This window comes from Xenopus laevis, chromosome 1L, assembly GCF_017654675.1.
Source record: "Xenopus laevis strain J_2021 chromosome 1L, Xenopus_laevis_v10.1, whole genome shotgun sequence".
In the NCBI taxonomy this organism is placed as follows: domain Eukaryota; kingdom Metazoa; phylum Chordata; class Amphibia; order Anura; family Pipidae; genus Xenopus; species Xenopus laevis.
Window position 1 is genome coordinate 28,079,374 of NC_054371.1, and position 20,599 is coordinate 28,099,972.

The 20,599-nt window shown below is 37.2% G+C and overlaps 1 protein-coding gene across 1 annotated transcript in view; it reads right to left on the bottom strand.

Moving 5' to 3' along the window:
- Positions 1-20,599, bottom strand: part of LOC121402102 — a 56,483-nt gene that overhangs the window by 17,835 nt on the left and 18,049 nt on the right. Inside the window, exons 3-9 of the mRNA XM_041587988.1 lie at positions 19,415-19,505; positions 18,572-18,666; positions 18,426-18,471; positions 16,073-16,146; positions 12,486-12,531; positions 6,429-6,482; positions 1,535-1,597 (exon numbers count right to left, since the gene is read on the bottom strand). Coding sequence (XP_041443922.1) covers positions 1,535-1,597; positions 6,429-6,482; positions 12,486-12,531; positions 16,073-16,146; positions 18,426-18,471; positions 18,572-18,666; positions 19,415-19,505 — 469 coding nt within the window. The remainder of the gene's footprint in view (positions 1-1,534; positions 1,598-6,428; positions 6,483-12,485; positions 12,532-16,072; positions 16,147-18,425; positions 18,472-18,571; positions 18,667-19,414; positions 19,506-20,599) is intronic.

Below are 20,599 nucleotides of genomic sequence, written 5' to 3' on the forward strand. Positions count from 1 at the left end.
AGAAAGATTCATTTTGATGGATTCCAAAATTACTGGAAAATGGATAATATTGATCTGATGTTAAAAAATTAAAATTGTTAAAATTAAAACATGCCTGAGTTTTTTTTGGATCAATATTGATCAGTGAGTTAAGGGGCCAATTTATAATTTTGAGTTTGTTTTAGCTTAATGAGTATTTATTTCTGAAGCCTAGCTGAAGTTATGTTTGAGAATATTCCAATGTAACTCTATGGTGATATAAAATCTAAGGAGAAGATTTATCAAATTTAAAGATTCCCATTTATTTTGATCTCTGCAAAAATGATTTTATCCCACAGATTGAGGGGCAGATTTATCAAAGGTCGCGGTGAATTTTCTAATGAAAAAAAAAATTTGAATTTCAAGCTATTTTTTGTTTACTTCGACTAGGGTCTTTGACCTTTCCCTATCAAAAACCTGCCGATTTGCTGTTTTAGCCTATGGGGACCTCCTAGAACCTATTTGGAGTCAATTAGTGGACTTTGAAAAATCAAAGTTTTTTTTGGGAAAAACTTTGAATCTAATTCGATCGATTGCGCTATTAATTAGATTCGAACAATTCGAATTTGTCCGAATACAGACCTATTCAATCGAAAACTGACCTATTTGACCCAAAAAAAACTTCGACTTAATTTCGGATGGTCATTTTGAATTTGAATTTTGAAGTTTTTTTCAATTCGAATTTCGACCATTGATAAATTTGCCCCTGAGAGTTTTCCACATTTTTTTTGAGTTCCCACCAATATATAGTGCATAATGCAATTTACATTTTTGCACCATTTTACACATGGGCAAAATGGGGGTTCTACTGTATATAAAGCATGTTGGAGGATTATCTTTCTGACATTGAGGGGCACATTTACTAAGGGTCGAATTTCGAAGTGCTAAAACTTCGAAATTCGATAGTCAAAGTTTTTTTTGTTTGAATCTAGCTGTTTTCTATCGAATTAAAATCGTTCGATCGATCGTAGACAATTCAAACGATTTAATCGATTGATCGAACGATTTTCAAAAAAACCCTTTGACTTCTAAAAACTTAGCCAAATATTGGCTTTAGGTTCTAGGAGGTCCCCATAAGCTAACATAGCAATTTGGCAGTGGCGAAGTGGCGAATTCAAAGTTTTTTTAAAGAGACAGTACTTCAATTTTCGATTGGTCGAATATTTGAAGTTTTTTCAATTCAAATCGAATTTTGGCCTATTCAATGGTCGAAGTACCCAAATATTACTTCGAAATTCAAAGTTGTTGAATTCGAAAATTCACTTCGACCCTTAGTAAATGTCCCCCTTAGAGGATTATTTACTGAAATCCAAATTCTCATTTTTTTAAATAAAAAAACCAAAAGTATGTACAGCACAAGCCCTATTCATTGCACTCATGTTCAAAAGGGGTATACTGCCCCTGTAATTCAGTTTCTCATTTATTTATTTCACTGTACCTATCGTTGATAAAGAAATTGGCTGCAATTAAAGTATTACAGAATAATGTAAATTTGAAATACACATATATCTGTTACCTGGTTTTGAGATGTCATTGGCTGGATTCAGTTTCCAGAGTTGTACCTTTGCAAGGTTTGCAGCTGTAAAATCAAATACATTTAAGTTTAATATCGAAAAGTTTAAAAAAAACAGTAAAGACCTTAGAGCAAACATGGTCACAGAAAAAAAACGGAAATACAATATTTAGGGGGGCTATTTATTAAACCTCAAATTTTCTGGTCGAGTTTTTAAAGGGGGGAACCTAAATATTTAGAGGAAAAAAAACCCTAATTTTTTTTAGAGATTTAGGGGGTTATTTATCAAAGGTCAAGTGTTTTTTTTTACTTAGAATGAACTCAAAACTCGAATGGTATCTTATTTGAGAAAAAACTCGAATGTGAAAAACCCAGATTCTACAGTACATATCAGTTATTTTTATTTCATAGAAACCTGTGACTGGAGAGGTAACAAAGGGAAGAATAATAAAAAATATTGATTAAACTCATGTTGGGCTCTGGAAGTAAGAAGATATAGGTAGAAACAATTGTTCTGTAATAATGGGCATTTTTCTGACCTGGGAAAATGTATTTATCAAAACTACTATATGGGTCATATTTATCAAGGGTCGAATTTCGAATTGAAAAATGATCAAAATTCTCATTCAAAAAGATCAACCGAACTTAAGTCAAATTTTTTTTTGTTTGTTTTCAATCGAATAGGTCTGTATTTGGCCAAATGGAATCGTACGAATCGAAGGAATATCGCATCCGGTCTAATTTGATTCGAAGTTTTTCCTCCCAAATAATTTGATTTTTCAAAGTCCACCAATTGACTCCAAATGGGTTCTAGGAGGTCCCCCATAGGCTAAAGCAGCAATGTGGCAGGTTTTAGATGGCAAATGGTCGAAATTGAATTTTTAAAGAGACAGTACATGATAAATTTAGATATTCTAATTTTCTAAATTTTTTTCAAGTTCGAATCGCATTTGGACTATTCAAAAAAGAGCTCAAAAATTTTTTCATTTGAAAATTCACCTCTACCTTTGATAAATCTGCCCCTACATGTTTGTCTCTACAGAAAAGCAAGAGGTAGAGAAATAGTTTCCAGAGATGTATAAATACCTTATAGGAACACTTATATTGCATGTACCATCTTCCGTGTGGCTGAAAGCAAACTACTGTATGTTCATGACAAACTTTCAAAGGGAAATTGCCTATCACTTGCCCACCCTGGCCCCTCACAGCTACTTTCATTGTATTTGGATGGGAAAAATGCAGATAATTGTGCAAACGTGTACCATTGGCCAAGTATCAGTTTGTAAGGTATGGGATCCGTTATCCAGAAAGATCCAAATTACGGGATGGCTGTCTCCCATGGACACCATTTTATCCAAATAATCCAAAATTTTGAAAATGATAAATGATTTCCTTTTTCTCCGTAAAAATAAAGCAATACCTTGTACTTCCAAACTAAGATATAATTAATCCTTATTGGAATCAATTCCAGGTTTATTTAAAGGAAAACTATACCCTCAAAATGAACACTTAAGCAACAGATACAGTAGTTCATATCATATTAAGTGGCATATTAAAGAATCTTACCAAACTGGAATATATATTTAAGTAAATATTGCCCTTTTACATCTCTTGCCTTGAGCCACCATTTCGTGATGGTCTCTGTGCTGCCTCAGAGATCACCTGACCAGAAATACTTCAACTCTAACTGTAACAGGAAGAAGTGTGGAAGCAAAAGGCAGAACTCTGTCTGTTAATTGGCTCATGTGACCTAACATGTATGGTTTGTTTGGAATGTTTGTGAGTACAGTGAATCCTACGATCCCAGGGGGCGGCCCTTATTTTTTAAAATGGCAATTTTCTATTTATGATTACCCAATGGCACATACTACTAGAAAAGTATATTATTATGAAAATGGTTTATTTACATGAAGCAGGATTTTACATATGAGCTGTTTTATGCAATATCTTTTTATAGAGACCTACATTGTTTGGGGGGTATAGTTTTCCTTTAATGTTTAAATGATTTTCTAGTAGACTTAAGGTATGAAGATCCAAATTACAGAAAGATCCATAATCTGAAAAAACCCACAAGGTCACAAGCATTCTGGATAACAGGTCCCATACCTGTAATAGCGATACTTGCATTGGCCTCAGTCATAGGAAATGCAATTTCCTGATTCAAATTGGAGGCAGCAGAAATGGGCTTTTTAACTCCTGTGGTTCTCACAACCGCCCAATGTGACTCTTCATTTTATGAAAACTGTATATATTTTGTAAAATAATTCAGACCAGCACTAATAAGAAGTGTATAGACAATGTAAAGACTTAGGGGCAGATTTAATCGAGGGGAAAATTCGCCAGCGACCGTTTTGCAGCCATTGCTACAATTCGCCATGCGAAAATTCACTGGAATGTCATGGTTTTGTCGTGGGCGCTGAACGCTGGTAATGTTTCGCTAGTGTTACTTCGGCAATGCAAGCAATTGAAAGCGAAGATGCGCTAGCGTTCATTTCTGCCTAGCGCAAATTTGCTAGAGTCTTGCGCTCATGTTCATTTGTATACGTCGGGAAATTTAGGGTTGAATGGACGTAGAGTCCTGCAGTGGGTCGGGTACCCGCAAAAACCTGTGTTACCCTGCGGGTTGCGGGTAGAAGTTCCGGGTGCGGGTAAAGACGCGGGTCGACGGTTCTGCGGGTTTGTGGGTCGGGCCGCGGGTCTTCTCAATAGCGATATTTACTCCTTTTTCCTGGTCACGTCTACTTCCGATGACGTCACTTCCAGTTTACAATGACAGCACTTCCTGAATCTTGATGGTCAGCAGGTGGCGGGTCCAGGTTGCGGATAAGGTACTTGCGGGTAGGGTTGGGTAGCGGGTCCAAGGGGGTAAGAATGCGGGTTGCGGATTTCAGGTTGCGTGTACGGGTCGGGTACGGGTCACAAAAAAACGGCCTGCGCAGGACTCTAAATGGACGTAAATGTTGCAGCAAATACATTACATTACACAAGCCCAGGGGGAAAAAAAAATGTTATATTTCCTTGAACATGAGCATTATATAAAGACAAATGTTAGAAAATGTATGGGGAAGACTGGTTACCCAAAAAAAAATTTTATGACTTTTGCATCCTATCACTCTGAAAAAAGGAAAAGCGCCAGCATTTTTTGAACTTTGATGCTTTTTCCACTCACAGAATATGATGTGACAGAGGATTGAGGAAGATCTATACACTTCCCTGGTCTGAGCTGGCAAAGGCAAGTCTGGCGAAAGAGATAACGTTCAGTAAAATCCGCATTTTACTGAATTTGCGCAGTTGCGTCCATTCGATAGAGTGAAAATTCGCCTGGCGGTAGGCTATGAATGACCACTAGCATCTGTCTCTTTCGCCAGCAAAGTGACGCCTGCGCCCGTTTAAATAAAGTAAATTGGTGATGTCCCTGCGGGTGGTAACTTCGTCCTCGAGTAAATCTGCCCATTAAACTAGGAAATGTATGTGATTCGTGTGTCCCTGGAGATACCAAACATAAGACCATTTATTACATTACCCTCCACAGACAGAACGCTTAATACTACAAGCTGAGGAAAAATAGAGAAATTCTGTAATTCCTGTAATTTGTTCCTTCCTAACAATTCCACGAAGCGCCCACGGATTGGTTAACCTCATAATTGCTCTGACTTTTGTACTATTGTAATTGTATTATCTGACAGTGAGCATTTTCATGTGGTCAGTCAGTGGTCTCTGGCAGGGTCAGGGCCTAGAGAGGGGTATTTGTGGGTACTTTGTCACCAGCCTGGGAATGAGAAATCGTATGGCCAATAAATATGTCCCATGTGCCATTGCTCCTGAGGGACCAGATATAGAGAGGGAGTTTCAAGGTTTTACTCAGTGCCCAGATAAACAGGGGTTGCTTTCCTCAAAGTGGTCCCCTTTAAGTTAACTGTTATGATGTAGAATGGTTTTCATTTTTTATTATTTGGGTTTTTGAGTTATTTAGTGTTTTATTCAGCAGCTCTCCAGTTTGCAATTTAACTAATCTGGTTGCTAGGGTCCAAATTACCCTAGCAACCATGCATTGATTTGAATAAGAGACTGGAATAGAAAGATGAGTAATAAAAAGTAGCAATAACAATACATTTGTAGCCTTACAGAGCATTTGTTTTTAGATGGGGTCAGTGACCCCCTTCTGAAAGCTGGAGAGAGAAGAAGAAGCAAATAGTTTAAAAACTATAAAAAAATAAAAAATGAAGAGCAAGTGAAAATTGCTTAGAACTAGCCATTCTATAACATACTAAGGGGCAGATTTATCAAAGGTCGAGGTGAATTTTCGAATGAAAAAAAAAAATCGAATTTCAAGCTATTTTTTGTGTACTTCGACTAGGGAATAGTCCAAATTCGATTTGACTTTGAAAAAAATTTGAAAATTCGAATATCGAAATGTATCATGTACTGTCTCTTTAGAAATTCGACTTCGACCATTCGCCATCTAAAACCTGCCAAATTGCTGTTTTAGCCTTTGGGGGACCTTGAGTAATTGAAGTTTTTTTGGCGAACTTCGAATCAATTAGATCGACTGTGCTATTCCTTTGATTTGTACGATTCACATTCGGCCGAATATGGACCTATTACGGACCTATTCTACCAACAAAATAACTTCGACTTAATTTCGGTAGGTCTTTTTGAATTTGAATTTCAACGTTTTTTCAATTCCAAATTTGACATTAACAGTTAACTTGAAGGTGAACCACCCCTTTAACCTGTACTACAATTTCTGCATCTTTACTTTTTATTCCTTAAAAATATCCGTCTAAAGCCATTTGTTTCTATGATTGTCTTAGGACAGAAACAAATATTTTTTTCCCCTCTCTCAAATGTCTTAATCTTTTATGTATTCGATTTCAAAGTTCTTTCAGATACTTACCCTTGACCTGAAAGGACAGTTTTTCTGGTTTCAAGTTTCGATTTATAGTTGGGCCTACAGTGAACAAAAGAAAATATCTCTGTTAACCTCAAAGTCTTTAAAGGAGAAGTAAAGCTTATCTAAAGTATTAGCTAGAAATGTTGTACTGTACATTATGTTTTGTGCTTCTGTACCAGCCCAAGGCAACCAAAGCCCTTTAGCAGTAAAGATCTGTGTCTCCAAAGATGCCCCAGTAGCTCCCCATCTTCTTTTCTGCTGATTCAATGCACATGCTCTGTGCTGCTGTCACTTACTGAGCTTAGGGACCCACTCACAATATACAGTACACATAGAATAGAAATGTCACAATATAAGGCTGATTAGTAATTAATACAGATAATTACTAAATGGCAGCACAGAAACCAGTGCAATTAGCATCATAATTTAATAATCAGCCCTGTAGCATCAGCTTATATTACAGACCAACCTCATTTTCTGCTGGATAATTAGTGACGAGCCCTAAGCTTAGCTTCTCAACAGCCAATCAGAGCCCACTGAGCATGTGAATGTCACAGACACTTTCCAAGATGGTGACCCCCTGTGACAAGTTTGAAGTCCTGGATCAGGGCTGCTATTGAGAAACTTTAGGCTGGTGCAATAAGTTCTGTATATAAAATTTGGCATTTTTAGGATTTTAGGATTTAGTTCTCCTTTAAGAACTTTTTTTTTTTATATCTTTATCTTTTTTTTTTTTTAAAACACTGCAATAAACTGATACAATAACATGTTACTGACATATATAACATGATTCTAACAACCATGCACTGATTGGAATGAGAGACTGGAATATAAATAGGAGAGGCCGGAATAGAAAGATAAATAATAAAAAGTAACAATAACAATATATTTGTAGCTTTACAGAGCATTTGTTCTTAGATGGTGTAGTGACCCCCATTTGAAAGCTGGAAAGAAGAAGGCAAATAATTAAAAAAAAGAAATAAAATCAAGGGCAATTGAAAGTTTCTTAGAATTACTATATAATAGTAAATGTAACTTAAAGGTGAACCACCCCTTTAAGTTCTAGTTTTTCAGACTTGAACATTTGAGATTTATCTAGGGCAAAAAACTTGAAAACTCAAATATAAAAAATCAGCAGTTAAAAGCTGGCGAGTTTCTGTGGAAGACAATGGAAAGTGTATTTTAAAAATTCAAGCTATTTGAAAATTCAAGGTAAGTTTGAAATTTTGAGACTCTTTAAAAACAAAGAGTTAAATGGGATATTACTAGGGATGCACCGAATCCAGGATTGGGTTCGGGATTCGGCCTTTTTCAGCAGGATTCGGCCGAATCCTTCTGCTCGGCCGAACTGATTTCGAATCCTAATTTACATATGCAAATTAGGGGCGGGATGGAAATCGCATGACTTTTTGTCACAAAACAAGGAAGTAAAAAACTTTTTCTAGTTCCCATCCCTAATTTGCACATGCCGAATCTCTCGCAAAGGATTCCGGGGTTCAGCCGAATCCAAAATAGTGGATTCGGTGCATCCCTAGATGTTACTGTGTTAAAGTTGTTTCTTGTTTTTAAGTGATCGAGAATTCAAGTTTTCCAGTTTTTTCAAGTTAGGAGAAACCTCCAAAATACTTCAATTGGAATTTTACAAGACCAATTTCTAATTTTTAAAAATTGTTTTTCCCCCTGAAACGAGATGAAGAAAAAAAAATCAAACTGTATTGTACCTTGTTTTTGTATATTTTTTTCTCAACTACTAAAAACCTTGATACTGTCAGGAGAAGTAGTACTGGATAACCACAAATGTCTCATTTCTGCACATTGTTTTTTAAATGTGACTTTAGTAAATCAGAGGGATTATTGTGTTTTATAAGATAAAAAGGACACATATGTTCAGAAAAAGAATTTGGGAGAATTCTCTGTATTTGCATGGTTACACAAAGATGCAAGCCAATACAGTAGTCACATGACTTGGGGCAGCTGGGAAAATGACAATATGTCTAGCCCCATGTCAGATTTCAAAATTGAATATAAAAAAAATCTGTTTGCTCTTTTGAGAAATGGATTTCAGTGCAGAATTCTGCTGGAGCAGCACTATTGACTGATTCATTTTGAACATTTTTTTTTTCCCATAACAGTATCCCTTTAATTCTTTTAAGGTAACAAGCCCACTGATACCTGGAAAAAGTGAATAGGGTGCACTGCTGTGTGAATGATATATATATATATATATATATATATATATATATATATATATATATATATATATATATATATATATATATATATATATATATACAAGGTTTTATGGACACTCATCACTGAATTTGCATGGGCAGAGTGCTGTCCATTAATACTATGTTCTAGTTAAGATTCTATCTATTCTTTCTAGGTAGATAATGCAGTAATAAAGATTCATCAACTAGTAATACAAACTCAACTGCTATCAGTGCTTTCTTCAGTTGCAGTATATATATATATATATATATATATATATATATTATACACCAGAGCCATGAATATCCTGTGTATTATAACAAAAAAGTACCTCCGCTACAAAATATGAGGATATTAGAAGTCACCTCAGAGTTCCATGACTTTCGGCCCCGTGCTTTTATATGGTCAAGGAACTCCTTGGTTACTTATAATATCCTTATATTTTACAAGAGGGGGTACTTTATTCTCTATATTATACAGTGGTGTGAAAAACTATTTGCCCCCTTCCTGATTTCTTATTCTTTTGCATGTTTGTCACACAAAATGTTTCTGACCATCAAACACATTTAACTATTAGTCAAAGATAACACAAGTAAACACAAAATGCAGTTTTTAAATGAGGGTTTTTATTATTTAGGGAGAAAAGAAATCCAAACCTGTGTGAAAAAGTAATTGCCCCCTGAACCTCATAACTGGTTGGGCCACCCTTAGCAGCAATAACTGCAATCAAGCGTTTGCGATAACTTGCAACGAGTCTTTTACAGCGCTCTGGAGGAATTTTGGCCCACTCATCTTTGCAGAATTGTTGTAATTCAGCTTTATTTGAGGGTTTTCTAGCATGAACCGCCTTTTTAAGGTCATGCCACAACATCTCAATAGGATTCAGGTCAGGACTTTGACTAGGCCACTCCAAAGTCTTCATTTTATTTTTCTTCAGCCATTCAGAGGTGGATTTGCTGGTGTGTTTTGGGTCATTGTCCTGCTGCAGCACCCAAGATCGCTTCAGCTTGAGTTGACGAACAGATGGCCGGACATTCTCCTTCAGGATTTTTTGGTAGACAGTAGAATTCATGGTTCCATCTATCACAGCAAGTCTTCCAGGTCCTGAAGCAGCAAAACAACCCCAGACCATCACACTACCACCACCATATTTTACTGTTGGTATGATGTTCTTTTTCTGAAATGCTGTGTTACTTTTACGCCAGATGTAACGGGACGCGCACCTTCCAAAAAGTTCAACTTTTGTCTCGTCGGTCCACAAGGTATTTTCCCAAAAGTCTTGGCAATCATTGAGATGTTTTTTAGCAAAATTGAGACGAGCCTTAATGTTCTTTTTGCTTAAAAGTGGTTTGCACCTTGGAAATGTGCCATGCAGGCCGTTTTTGCCCAGTCTCTTTCTTATGGTGGAGTCGTGAACACTGACCTTAATTGAGGCAAGTGAGGCCTGCAGTTCTTTAGATGTTGTCCTGGGGTCTTTTGTGGCCTCTCGGATGAGTTGTCTCTGCGCTCTTGGGGTCATTTTGGTCGGCCGGCCACTCCTGGGAAGGTTCACCCCTGTTACATGTTTTTGCCATTTGTGGATAATGGCTCTCACTGTGGTTCGCTGGAGTCCCAAAGCTTTAGAAATGGCTTTGAACCTTTGAAATAGAACTCAGGTGTGATAAACCACAGTTAAGTTATTTTTTAACAAGGGGGGCAATCACTTTTTCACACAGGCCCATGTAGATTTGGAGTTTTTTTTCTCCCTTAATAACGTAAACCTTCATTTAAAAACTGCATTTTGTGTTCAATTATGTTATCTTTGACTAATAGTTAACGGTTTTTGATGAGCAGAAACATTTAAGTGTGACAAACATGCAAAAGAATAAGAAATCAGGAAGGGGGCAAATAGTTTTTCACACCACTGTATATAGGTTGTGGTAGAATGACCAAAGAAATGTGTAAAAAGGCATGTTTTGCCTTTAATTTCTCCCCAGTAGAAGATGAAAAGAGATGTTACTGAACAAGGAATGGTTTCTCTGTTTAAAGGATATTGCTGTCTGGCCCTGGAATCTATAATGTTCTGGAAGGAACAGGCAAACCAGACAATCCATTCCAGTGGTCCGGTTTGCATGTTGGAGCTCACTCCTGTGGAAAGGTATTTAATTGTAGTGAGAGAGTTAGTGAGGTCTCTCTGAGCAGGTCACAGGTCAAAGTAGTGATGTGCTGTGGATTGGGTGGGTTCCGGCCCGGCTCCTGCACAAAATCTTCCTGCTCCCCCTACCCTTGACCTAGCACTGCCGGCCCCTCAATTGATAGATTCACGCCCGCCCTGCCCCTTTTGTGATGTCACTGCAGGGCGTAGTAGGCGGAGGTCTATAAACAGAGGGGGGGAACAGTGGGTTGGGAGGGGGCAGGTTAGGGTCGGTTGCCTGTTGAGAATTTCTCGACCCACACACCACTAGGGCAGAGAGCAGGAGAGGTTACCTGTCTGTAAAAGGAACTCCTGGAGGGGCTGGGGGTGCTGATTGTCACTGTAAGGAGCAGAGGGAGACTCAACCAGGTGATTGAGAGTCTAAAGTGATTGTGAAAAGCCAGAAAGTGAGACAGGCCAGAGGCTGTGAGCTGAAGGGCTTAGGGAGAAGCCCAGAATATTCCAGAGTGTGGAAACCACCCAGTATGGTGAGAACCTCACACTGGGGAGAATTCCTGTATCCGTGCTGTTGAAACACTAATGAACTGTGTTCCAGTGACTTTATGTTGGGAAGAGTTTTCCTGAATAAACCTGTGTTTTTGCCTGAAGACCTTGTATCCCTGTTTTTATGCTTCTGATCCTACTCTTACCTGCCTACCATTGCTAATTTCCTCCAAAAATGTACAGGCAGCCAGCTTGTCACAAAGTATATATGTTTATTGAAACATTAAGGACAATTCTCTACAACTAGGCAACCCATGGCACAACACCAAGTCCCTGCCAACACTCTTAAGGGTGTGCCATTTAGGAGGCAGAATAGGGGTCTCTATGCCACCATGTAATGTGAATTCATTGCTAATAAGAATTGTATTATATACTGTGTATTGTGTGTCAGGCAGGTGACTGACAGCAGCCCCAGAGCCCAGCTCCTAGGAGCACCTATTTCTATTTTTTTTTAAGGTTTAAAGAGGTGGGGGTATCCTTGCACTGCTGTAAGGGGTGCTGTATTTAGAGGCATTACTGGGACAGGCTCATATCCCACTGATACCTGAAAAAAGTGAATTGGGTGCTGTTATGTGCATGTGGCAAACATTTATTTTTTAAGTATCATTGTACGTATGATTATAGTTGTATGTTGCCACTACGTAACCCTTGGCAAGCCAACAGATGATTACCAGGACACATACAGGCCTCAAGTACAGCCTAACACACAGGCCTGAAACCGAATTATTTATTTATACATTCATTCCACTGAATTCTCTGATCATTTTGTTGTGCCCTGCCACCTAGTGGGATCTGGTGGAGATACATGTGGAAGGAAAACTCGCGTTTCTTTATGTACACGTATATTCATGTAAAATTGTGTTTTTAGGAAAACCAGGCAAGTAGTGTTAACCCAGGCAACCATTCCGAAAACCGGGCTGTCTGGGTCAAAACCTGACAAGAGGCAACTCTTATCTGCAAATATTTTGTGTTATATTCCTGTATGAAATACAGAACTGTCTTAGTTATGTTGCTCAATTAAAACACGTAATATTTACAATTATAATAATAAAAGAAATATTATTGGAAGCATTTTTTTAACACTCCGACAACACGTTGATTCTGATTTTTCAGTGTAAGTGCACAGAAAGCGTTACTAATGTATACAATAATAATAATAGTATTTTATATACCTTTAGTAGACTGGGGAACACCTCCACTGCATTCATATTTATGACCCTGCAAGTAAAGGAAATAATTGTTTTTACATTGGGAGTACACAGTGTGTTCTCCATCCAAGCGTACCAACTCTTAACCCCCTTTACTCTCCAGCCCAGTGGCCACTCACTTTTTGCTCAGCCACCCTCTACCTCTAGATGTGCTTCTTGCTTTACTTGCTTTACTCTGTCCAGTGATACGCAGTAGCTTCTTTCAGCCTGGCTGGATATATATATATATATATATATATATATATATATATATATATATATATATATATATATATATATATATATATATATGAGTCCTCTGCACTCAACCCATTATCGATATATGTAAGACAGAGACATTTTGTGCATACTGCTACTGAAAAATGCCTTACCCCTTAAACAAAACAGGGATTGTTTGTCCATATTTTGCAATATATTTAAGCTGGCCAACTATGTCACAGTCATCCCATATCTGGCCAGTCCTACGCTCAATTTTCATCTGATTCATTAAGAATTCTATTGCTTCATTATACATTTTACACTGGGACTAAGTTTTACCTGCAACTTACTTGCTGCTTTCAAAGTAAAAACTCCCAAACTTGGCTGCCCTTTTATTAGACACCAGTGGGATCACCTGACTATATATATATATATATATAAACAGATCCGGCCTGGTGCACTCCCAACCAACTTGGTCCAATGCCTGGGTGCAGGCTTCCACAAAATTATATATACAAATATTAACAAACCGCACTCCAGGGTCTTTGTCCTCTGTGCAAAAAGGTGAGACTTTATTTCAACGTTTTGGCTCCATAATTCGGGCCGTCATCAGGACTTCCTGATGACGGCCCGAATTATGGAGCCGAAACGTTGAAATAAAGTCTCACCTTTTTGCACAGAGGACAAAGACCCTGGAGTGCGGTTTGTTAATATTTGTGTATATATATATATATATATATATATATATATATATATATATATATATATATATATATGGGCCTGCGTCCACAGCTTACTGTATATCTAGATTCCCAAGCCTTACTCCCTCCTAGGGTCCTCTGCTCTGATTGACCTGCACTGCCAAACTTTCTCTATAGTTGACCATTTCATAAATTTCTTCTTTGGCTCTAGATGTTTATGAGAGAATACAATGCCACCAATAGTAGACTTGGATAATTTGCGTCAGGAATTGAAGCAGGAAGGCCAATAGTTTTCAAATTCAAGTTTTTTTAAATTCAATTTCAGGAAAAAAAATTGTCCATAAACCCAAACTGCATTTGAACTTGTATGTTAGGGGCAGATTTATCAAAGATCGAGGTGAATTTTCAAATGAAAAAAATTTGAATTTTGAGCTATTTTTTGTGTACTTCGACTAGGGAATAGTCCAAATTAAATTTGAATTTCAAAAAAAATGTGAAAATTTGAATATCGAAATTTATCATGTACTGTCTCTTTAAAAATTCGACTTCGACCATTCACCATCTAAAACCTGCCGAATTGCTGTTTAAGCCTATGAGGGACCTCCTAGAACAGCGGTGTCCAATCTGCAGCCCAGGATGGATATGAATGTGGCCCAGCTTGAACTTCCGCCAATCCAGGAAACGTCATGTTGCAATGACACACAGAGCAAAATTGTGTGCATGTGTGGTTTAAATTTTACATGGGGTGTGTAGTGTGTGGCTTTCTAGAGCAGGAAAAACGGTTAACAAGTGAGCGTTCGGTTACTTACAAAGGCAGGTAAGCATTCTTCAGCAGCATCGCCCACTATGCTAGGGATATATGCACCATGTACATTTGTGAGCAACTTTTTTCAAGAATGAACACACTTGGGGGGTTATTTACTAAACTCCAAATTTTTGTATGAAATCAAACTTTAAAAAAATCACGAATTTTTCGAAATTTATTAAACCCAGAGGATGGAAAGGTCTGAATCAGAAAATCCAACATCTCAGACCTGTCGAGGTTGCATATAAGACAATGGGAGAAGTCTCAATGATTTTTTGATGTGCGCTGGGTTTCGTGCAATACCCCAACGTTTTCTGAGTTTTTAGGCAAAAAAATCTGAAAAAAACTTGAAAATCTGATTTTTTCCCACAAAGCAAAATTTCAGGAACATATAATAATACATAAGCGCAAAAAAACCTGACCAGATTTGATTGAAGTTTGTAGCAGAAAATATTGAGATAAATTGAGTGGGCAAAAAATCCTACTAGGGTTATGATACCCTCTTTTCTTTTACTTTTATAATAAAATACATCAAAAGCTAGTGTTTGTGTGTATTTCAAGTGTGGCCCCAGAAAATTTGTGTTCTTCCAAACATGGCCCAGGGAAGCCAAAAGGTTGGACACCCCTGTCCTAGAACCTATTTGGAGTCAATTGGTGGACTTTTTTAGGGAAAAACTTTGAATCGAATTTGATTGAATGCGCTATTACTTAGATTCGTACGAATTCGGCCAAATACGGATCTATTTGATTGAAAACTGACCTATTCGACCAAAAAAAAAAACTTCGACTTAATTTCGGTTTTGAATTCTAATTTCAAAGTTGTTTCAATTCAAAATTCAACCCTTGATAAACATTCCCCTAAGTCTTTTTTTTCTTAGATTGGGATTGCTAGCATGTTTACAAAAATAAAACTTGAACTGTAAAAACAAAACAAGAAAAAAAAACTGATTGCAATGAAAATCAAATTGCTTAATTAATTTTTACAAATTCATATAAAAAAATGGAAAGATAAACTGGCTTGAACATTAAAAATAAACCCCCATTGACTTTTTAAGTTGCCAAATTTTTCCTTTTGAATTTTTGAGATTTTTTTTCCAATTAATAAAATTAATAAGAAATATTTTACCTAGTATGTAGAAGTTTGAATATGAAAAAAATAATTTTTGACCTGTTTCTCTCAAGTTGCAGCAAAAAGTTATCTTGAGGTTTTTTTTAAAGATTCCCTGGAGTGAACCATTTCTACAACCACTTTGAGTGTTGGTGGGGGTCTATTAAACACAGCTGTACAATCAAATGTTATATATCAAATCATAGCAGTTACTAAGGGCCTGCTTGGCAAAAACATAAAGATATTTGTATGCAATTAACAATACATCTGATGAGAGCATTTCCCAATATTCCATGGAGATTAGGAAGGAAGAGGACTTCTCCAGTCTATAGTAGAAGAAGGTACAAGCTCAATGACTTGATACATGTCAGTGATTTTGGTGAGGTGTTTTTACATCCATAATGGACTGAGGTTGGAGAACTAAGGGAATAGGATGGCGAAGAGAAGGTTAGATATTATACTGAGCTTGTACATTTTTAGTAATAGACTTGGAAACCTTAAAGAGTAGAGTCAGTACTTCCAACCATATCTTTTATACAGTATCTAGTGGTGATAAATTTAAAGCAACTGGACTTGTTGAGTAATCTTGAAGATGTTCTTCTGCTTCTCCTCTGTTGTTGGGATGTTTTCAACATGACTTATGATAAGTTTAATTGCTGTCTTATTTATCACGACTAGATACCGTGTATCTTGATGTGGATGAATGAAAATTTTCATTTAGAATTCTTACTAAGCCTACCTTCATCTGATGACCGTGGAGTTCCTGGTGAAGCTCTTGGGTGGCATCTCTGTTATGGCATCTTCTATCTGAAACTAACATGCCGGGAAATATACGGTCATAATAATGAATTCAAATAGTTCCCAACTAATTTTTTTCAGGTACAGAGATATTTCTTTCCTTGCAGCGTATGAGGACTGCAGTTGGAGCTTCAGAGAAGCGCCTTCACTGCTTTGGATGGAGACTTATGTACACATGCCTTTAATGAAGCTTATAACTGTAACGTTATTTTTCTATAATATAGTAATATAATTAAAACATGAAAGAATAATGACAATGATAATTAAAAGTCAGAATATAATTAAAATAAGAAATAATGTAGAATATACAACAAACAACCATTAAATCAAACAAAATGATTACAATACATGCTAAATAAGAATATAATTAAACATAGAAAATTATTGAAAATAATCCAATAATAAAATATTGAAATATAATGAAATGGCTGTTTTAATTTTAGATCGTTTTTAGTGGTGTGCACCTGGCACTGTCCCAGCATGAGTTTAATAAGTGTTTATAGAACAGCGACAGCTTGTGTCAGTGTAACCTTGTGAAGGATAAAGCTTATGAGACCTTCAGGCTTCCTCTGCCAGAGTGTTATTGTTTTGGGTAGACTCACTGATAGAAAACACATTTCCCTTTAAAATATGATCTGCTTGGGATTCCCACACACTTCTTACACAGAGACGGGCTGTGTAAGACTCTATTTGATAAGCAGTAATAACGCAATAGATTCATTTAATTCAGGACTGATCAGTGGCTTAACTTTAGGGCCCCAGACCCCCTGCAAAAAAAATTCTGGGCCCAACTGTGGGCTCCCTATACAGAATAAGCCCCCCCCCCGTGGTCTGCTTCCTCCACAGCTATGCCACTGAATTGAATATATCACTAGATGTCCATAGTCTTAAATGCGTAAATAGTTGGTAATTAGGCTTGAGGATCTCCTTAGCCCATAAATATGAGCACATTTACTAAAACTGGGTGTGAGTGTTATAACCCAACCAATAAGACGCTTGCCATGGATTACTGCACTTGGGCAATGTACCTAAATTTAGTAAAGTTGCCTCAGAATCTTTATAGGTGAATTATTTTAATTTAGAACTTCCAAAACAGTTACCAGCGTTGACTGGATTCCACTGTAAAGGTGGCCATAAACAGAGAGATCCGCTCGTTTGGCGATGTCGCCAAACGAGCGGATCTCCCTCCGATATGCCTCCGATATTGAGGTGGGCAATATCGGGCTGATCCGATCGTGGGCCGATCGTGGGCGAACGGGAACGGGCGGTCGGATCGCGGGACTGCATCAACAAACAGATGCAGCCACGATCCGACGGGACTTTTAGTCCCATCCAATCGAGAGTCGGCCAGATCTCAATCGGGGAAGCCCGTCGGGGGCCCCCATACACGGCCCAGTAAGCTGCCGACTCGGTCTGTCGGCAGTTTTTATCGGCCCGTGTATGGCCACCTTAAAACCCCTGCATGAAGTCCATCAATGTCAAAGCCACAGAACCTATGTAATATCAACTGGTCTTTGTTCCCATCAATTGCTCAAGGTTCTGAAACTTGCTAGACATGAGATAATTCCTAGAAAGTACAAGCAATTGTCCCATAACCCAAATTATATCTAGAGGCATGAACACCAATACTATATCATCCACTAGAAGTGCAGATGGAGGTTATTGGATGTGTCTGGTTTTACATTTGACCAATCAAGACTCTCCGCTGGTCGTACCAATGAACCAGAAATTTATCAAATATATAGAAAAATTTAACCATGTATTTTCATATTTTATTTAGACTTCAGTCAAATCACATTCAAGTGAATCATGCCCAGTACAGAATAGTGCCCTATAAATGTTTTTTATTCCGCTATAGGCCAATTCATACAGAGGAACTTATTTTCCCATTTTTTTTAAAAAAAATCACTTGTCGTATGTGCCAATAGAATTGTCTGCCCTGTGATAATGATTATTTCCTAATTTAAGGCAAGTACCACAATATCTTATGTTTTAACACTTGTAGAGTAACGCAAGCCACAAATGAAACTAAAAACAAGTTGAAACAGGCTGTCAGTTTCACTCTCTGCCCTTCTGATCTGACTGCAGCCTTGCTTCTATTATTGCTGTAGTATTTAACCCTTTAACTGCCAGAGGCTTGCCAGGCTGAAGGTGCTTCGTGAAAAGCATGTTGGTTGGCAAATCACTTTTTTTCCTAGCAACATTGACAGGCTGTTGCTTTGTTAGAAGGAATATTTTTGTTAGCAGAGTATGTTGGGTGGGGATTAACAAGTCTATAGGATCATTATCTGTACCTTTAACTGATTGCTGGCTGTCATTTTTGTACACATATCTATAAGCCTGTAGAGAGGGAAGAATAGAAACAGAAAAATTAATATGTTAGCAGGTAGCAGTGTTAATATATATGAATGTCTCTGAAGTAGAGCGATGTTGTGCTTACCTTCCCACCCCTATTCGTCTGGTGACTATAAGCGGTCGAGGGCTTTGGCTCATTAGCAAACTGGACTGATGTATCTATGCCGTGGCATCTTCTATCTGACATTGAACAGAGGGGAAACTACAAATCAAAGGTTTCTGCAAATCTGTTACTCTACAGTAAATAGGATCATTTTTTCTGTTTTCTTATTTTCCATTTCACACTTTCATTTTCATTCACGCTTAAAATATTTTGCATTTTAATTGAATGTAGCGCATTTCTTAAGAGTTGCATAATAGTGTTTTTTAGGGGTCAACTTACTGTTAGTGGACTTAATTACACATAAATTCTGTGTTGCATTTGCAGCAGCCGAAATGTCAGCTGTAAAGGCTTCTAAGCAGACGGTATGGTGTGATCCAAATGCATATTGGGCATTATTCCGGGGTCAATGTACTCTTAGGGGTATTATAGCCTTGTAATCTAAACGCTTATTCCATGGTGCTCTGAAAGTTCATTATTGTCGACAATCTGCCTTAAACTATATGGGGCCTTCCAAATCAGTTGTATCTTCCTGCATAAAATCCAATTTCTATTTATATAGTAGTAAAACAAATATGGAATTCTGCGTTTCATTTTTGTATGTATTTAGGGAAATATAGGGAAATATATTTTGCTAGAGAAATGGAATGACACAAAAATTCAGGGAAATTTAGAAAACTTAGGAAGTCCTAAAAAACAAAAAAATATTTTTAGGTATAAACGGCTGCCATTTAATGCAACTGAAGTGCTAAAATCAACTGACCCTGAGATACTCCGTTCAGTAAAGGTCTTTTTGTGTTAAATTTTAAACAGCTTTGAAATGATTACCTGCATATTCAGAGTTATTGTTCATCTGGTGAATAAATGATCGAGAATCCAGTTCTCCCTCAATCACATCATAGTTCTCCTCATCTTCATCCTGCAGAAAACAGGTTTTTTTTTACTATGATGCAACAAACAGTGTCTTGGCAACAAACTATTGTCTTGTTATTTTAGAGCAAACTATACTATTTTGTATTGCAAACTGCTCATGAGCCTCTGGTTTGGGGATCACTGCTTTATATACCAGGTGGGGGGCAACATTAGTATTTTATGTCACAAACATGAAGGGCTTTATTCAGAATGACAGCAAAAGGAACCAGTCCACATGATGCAGACAACAGGCGCTATTAACTATTAAGAAGGAAAGATTATGTTAGTGCCTTATATTTTATTTACAATACACAAGATCTATGAATATCCTGTAAATTATAAATGGTGCTTAGTGATGTCATCAGTTAAAATTGGTGCCTAGTGATGTAATATCTGTCACAACTCACTTAAAGGGATCCTGTCATCGGAAAACATGTTTTTTTCAAAACATATCAGTTAATAGTGCTAATCCAGCAGAATTCTGCACTGAAATCCATTTCTCAAAAGAGCAAACAGATTTTTTTATATTCAATTTTGAAATCTGACATGGGGCTAGACATTTTGATTGAAGTTTATCAGAGCACAAGTCACATGACTTGGGGCAGCTGGGAAGTTGACAATATATCTAGCCCCATGTCAGATTTCAAAATTGAATATAAAAAAATCTGTTTGCTCTTTTGAGAAATGGATTTCAGTGCAGAATTCTGCTGGAGCAGCACTATTAACTATTTTGAACAAAATTTTTTTTTCCCATGACAGTATCCCTTGTGTTTTGTAATAAATAATGTACTCCCTGTTGTAAAATATGAGGATACTAAAAGCCTTTGTCCTTGTCCTTTTATAGGGACATGGAACTCCTTAGTGACAGAATGGACAACTACGGGGGTTATTTATCAAGGGTCGAATGTTTTTTATGAGTTTTTTATACCGCGAATGAACTCACAACTTGAATGGCTACTTATTTAAGAAAAAACAAGAATGGAATTCTGTGACTTTGAATTGCAAAACCCAAAAACTTGAATTGATTGAGTTTTTGGCTAAAAAAACTCTAATTGCTTGAATCATTCAAGTTTTCAGTAAAACCCTCGAAAAAACCTCAAA